This window comes from Ursus arctos, unplaced genomic scaffold (genome assembly GCF_023065955.2).
Source record: "Ursus arctos isolate Adak ecotype North America unplaced genomic scaffold, UrsArc2.0 scaffold_7, whole genome shotgun sequence".
Lineage (NCBI taxonomy): Eukaryota > Metazoa > Chordata > Mammalia > Carnivora > Ursidae > Ursus > Ursus arctos.
Genome location: NW_026623089.1, coordinates 29,758,883 through 29,763,065, shown reverse-complemented (window position 1 = coordinate 29,763,065; position 4,183 = coordinate 29,758,883). Strand labels below are relative to the sequence as shown.

The following is a 4,183-nucleotide window of genomic DNA, read 5'->3' as shown; positions in this document are numbered from 1 at the left end:
ATTAGCCGCTATCGTTTTTTGAACATATAAGTTATCTCAGACATCCAGATCTTCATTTAATCCTCCCAACCACCCTATTAGGTAGTATTGTTTTATTAACGAGAAAGAAAAAGCACAGAGCAGTGACTCGCTCATTATGACACAGCTGATGAGTCGCAGAGCTGAGTCAAACCCAGTCACTGAGGGCCAGCTTTCTCCTGCAGCCCCAGCGTGGGTGAGTGGTGGGCAGGCCAGGGAGGAAGAGGTGCTAAGCAGGAGAGGACCTGGGGCGGCTGCCTGGCAGACCTCTGGGCTGGACCAGGTAGGAAGGGACTCAACAAGAGTTCCACGCCCGGGCAAGATGGGCCTGAGGACAGGAAACCTTCAGTTAATCTAACCCCTGCCTGCTCTAACCAAGCCATTTATAACTACCAAATGCATGGCTGTGAAACTATTTTTCCTTTTCTAGCCCATAGCTCAAGACTGGGTCACTGGCGAGAGAGGAGAAAAGGATGGCTTCACCTCTGCCCTCCCCATTCTTCACACACAAAAATCCAGATGAAAATCACCTTCCCCCACCCCCTCCAGACACAGCAAGTCACTTGGCCTCTGCCCTCCAGCCTAGAAAACATTTCTGGAATATGTTCTTATTTCACAAAGGGAATGGAAGCCCATCTAGCAGGTTTCAAAAACCTGGACTTAATCTGCTGTTCTCCTGGAACATCAACCCAGAAACAATGAAGGACGGCAGCCCTACCGATATTCTATGCTGACCAAAGCTGGCTCCAACCATTTGCCCAGGTGCCCCCAAGGACACACTCAATTATGAAGGTATCATATCCCCTCTGTGTGTTTCTCTCCCCCACATTCCACCAAAAAGCCAAACCACGCTCCAAAACAAAACCGAATTTATTCAGCAGACATTGTAATTAAGAAATCCTATAAATCAGGACCACCGCGATTTCTGACACTCCGGTGCGAAGTGTACGTCAACAGCTACATCTGGAGGATGAACAAGCCATTGAATCTGTTTTTAAAATTGGTTTAGCTACCTTAAGTTTGGGGGTGGCACTTTACTTAAAGCGCCGTCAAGTTTCACAAGGGTAAAGCCAGCGGGTTCTCCTCTCGGAGAGTCACATTTTAAACACGGTTTCAGTCACTCACAAGAAGAGCTGGTGACAGGAGGAAACTGTGAGAGATGAAGGCTCACGAAGTCTCAGGCCCACGGCTCCACAGACGGCCAGGACGGAGCGGAAAAACGGCCGGGGTCTCATCTACCCCACGCAGACACCAGAAAGGGTGGAGTAAGAAAGTCTGGCTGGGAGGACAGGGGAGATTGTTTATGACTGTTTCTCAGAAAGCTCATGGCAAGGCGAAGAGTGGCCCCAAGAGAGGAGGAGGAGTTCTAGAAAGAGGAAAGCACAGAAAAAACAAATAACTATCCCCATTTGTCCCTCTCTGCCTGTGTGTGTCCTGGGCAGACTCCACGACGTAGCAAAGCACAGACACAGCTCTTCTTGGAGCAGGAAAAAGAAAAGACACAGGGGTGAATTTAGCTCTCCCAGGAACCCCACAGCCTTTTGTGCACAGCAAACTGTGACCTTGAACCACAGGTGGCAAGGTCAAGTCAGTTAAAAAGTCCACATTCAACTCCAACTCTACCCACCTTCAAAATTCTCCACCTCCCTCTAACCCCTAACAGGAGCTCACATCTCCCACCACCACCAAACATCAATTAAGTGGGAAGAAGGGGGTGATGGCAACCCACCCACCAACAAGCTTTTACATTCTTCTTCCCTCCGGAATTTCTTTGCACAGCAGTTGTAGCACCATTTCCACTAAGCTCTTCCACCGGAAAATAAAGAAAATGTATGCGTATCATTAGTTTTCAAGTATTGTTATAAAGCCCTGGCGATACCCGCCCCTTGGAGCCCAATCTTTGAACAATCCAAGCACACGACGCCCCCAAGGGTTAAGTCAGGTACAAGTCGATGCAAGTAGCTGCCTTAGTTCTCCCAGTTTATCCCAGGTCCTTGGCCCCGAGGTGGCCGGGGAAATTCTCACGCGGCACGTCTGCGCCCTGGCCGGTGCATTTCTCCACGCTCTTGTTCTCCGACAGCCTCGCTGGGGCCAGTTAACTTCTCGCCTTGCGGTCTCTCCCCCGCGCGTCTCCCCGCAGCCCGGGCGGTCGCTCCCAGGACCGCGACGGCGGCTTCAGCTCAGGGTTGGGGAGGGCAGGACGCTGTAGGGTCTGCGCAGCGGCGTCCTCTTCCTCCTCCAGGGGCCCCGGGTCAGTGCAAGGCGCCGGAGGGCTGCAGGGCGACAGGGTCCGGTCCGCTGCGGCCGCCTCCGGGCCCAGAGGCGCCCGCGGGGCTCGTGGCTGCCACAGCGGCGACGGCTCGCTGAAGCCTCCGCACGGCCTCCTTGATGAGGTTCCCCGAGAGCACCAGCTGCTGCAGGAGCCGGTGCGGGTCGTCGTCGCGGGCGCGCGTCCCGGCTGGGGGCCATCGTCGCTGTTGCAGGCGGCGGGAGGCAACGGCGCCCCGCAGCCATCCTCGTCGGCACGGCCCGGGCAGCGCGCTGGGGCCTGCGGCGAGCTCGGCCACGAAGTAGGGCGCAGCCCGGCCCCGCACGCGGCCGCGGTCCCCGAGGGCGCAGCGCAGGGCCCCCGGAGGCGCCGGGCCCACCGCCTCGGCCGGCGCCGGCTGCAGAAGCAGCGGCAGCGCGGGGGGCCGGGCCTTGTCCGCCCGCACGGCCGCCGGGGGTCGCGGGGGCTGCAGCGGCGGCCCCGGGGGCGCGCACGGGGAGGCCGGGCTGTCCTGCGCCGCGTCCAGCTGCAGCGTCTCGCCGATCTGGGCCACCAGCAGGTCCACCTCGCCCGAGCCGCCCAGCGTCACCGACTGCTCCAGCAGGAGGAAGCTGTCCTCCTCCTCCTCCTCCGCCTCCCCCTCCGCTTCCTCGCCGGCTTCCTCTTCCTCCTCCCTCCGGCACGGCATGGCCCCCTGTCCGGGCACCCGGAGCTCTGCGGCCGGCGGGGCTCGGTGGGGCGCGGCGGAGCGGGGCGTGGGACTGAGGCCGAAGCGGGGGCGGGGGCGGGGGCCGGGGCGGGGGGCCGGGGCGGACGCGGAAGCGGGAGCCCGCCAGGCACTCGCGCCGCGCGCCTGCAGCCGCGGGAGCCGGAATCCTACCGGCTCGGGTAGATTTGTAAACAATGGGTGACGTCGCCGCCGGGCCCTACCACCGCGCCGGGCAAGGGAGGGGGACGCGCGAGCAGGGGCCGGGTTGCGGGTCGTCGCGGGCAGTGCAAGGCCGCGGCCGGAGCCTGCTGGCGTTTGCTTTCGGTACCTACTAAGAGGGGATCCCGGGAGTTGGGAGAGCTGCGAACTTCCTCGGCCCGGTAAGCAGCACGAGAAAACGCCGACTCTGAGGTGGTCTGGGTTGGTTTCTCCCACTCGCGGACACACCCACCCACACACCCAACCCCTCCTCCTCCGACGCTTCCTCGCTCCCCACGTGTCAGAAGCGCTTGGGCCCGCCCCGCTCCTCCCCCGCGCACCCGCAGTCACCCGGACCTGGCGTAGTGGGGGAGGGGTGGGCTCCGCCGGCGGTCCGGCTTCGCCGCGGTGGGGGCGGGGAAAGAAGGAGGAAATTGGGGTGCAGAGGGGACATTGCAAAGGAGGGCAGGTTCGTTACGGGGTCGGGTCTCTGAGACTTCCCCTCTGCCTTGTCCTCAAGTCCCAGGGACACTGGAAGGGAAGGACGCGCCACCGCAGGGCTAAAGAAGAGCTTTTGTTTATTTAAAAAAAAAAAGTTAACTAGAAATATAGGACGGTGGAAAAAATCTCTCATAATCATAGGACTCAAACATGTTCACATTAAAATTGTTTTTCCTTTCCAGCCTTTCTCTAGCAAAGTGTTATACAAACAACCACACATAGTGTTACACGCTTTTCCATTTCTCATTACACCATAAATGGTGTTCGCGTTGTTACATGCACTTTGACAACCTATTATTACATAAGTTTCCATCAAGTTGCTGTTCTATAAATTATTTAACAATTCCTTTAGCGTTTCCTGTTTACCAAATTTCACCACTCTAAGTGTGTGACTAACATTTCTTTTCGTAAAACTTTTTCAATGTTCATGATTCTTTTCCTAAGACCATATTCCCAGGAGTAGAATTTTAGGTCAAATGATACGGATA

The 4,183-nt window shown here is 57.8% G+C and overlaps 1 protein-coding gene across 1 annotated transcript; it reads right to left on the bottom strand.

Moving 5' to 3' along the window:
* Positions 1-872: 872 nt before the first annotated feature.
* FRAT2 (FRAT regulator of WNT signaling pathway 2) lies at positions 873-3,070 on the bottom strand. Its single transcript, XM_026493780.4, has one exon. It carries the CDS (start codon positions 2,973-2,975, stop codon positions 2,271-2,273), a length of 705 nt encoding a protein of 234 aa, XP_026349565.1. The 5' UTR covers positions 2,976-3,070; the 3' UTR covers positions 873-2,270.
* Positions 3,071-4,183: the final 1,113 nt, after the last annotated feature.

What these genes read in the sequence shown, in the direction of transcription:
- FRAT2 (XM_026493780.4), bottom strand. Translation starts at nt 2,975, where the DNA reads ATGCCGTGCCGGAGGGAGGAGGAAGAGGAAGCCGGCGAGGAAGCGGAG.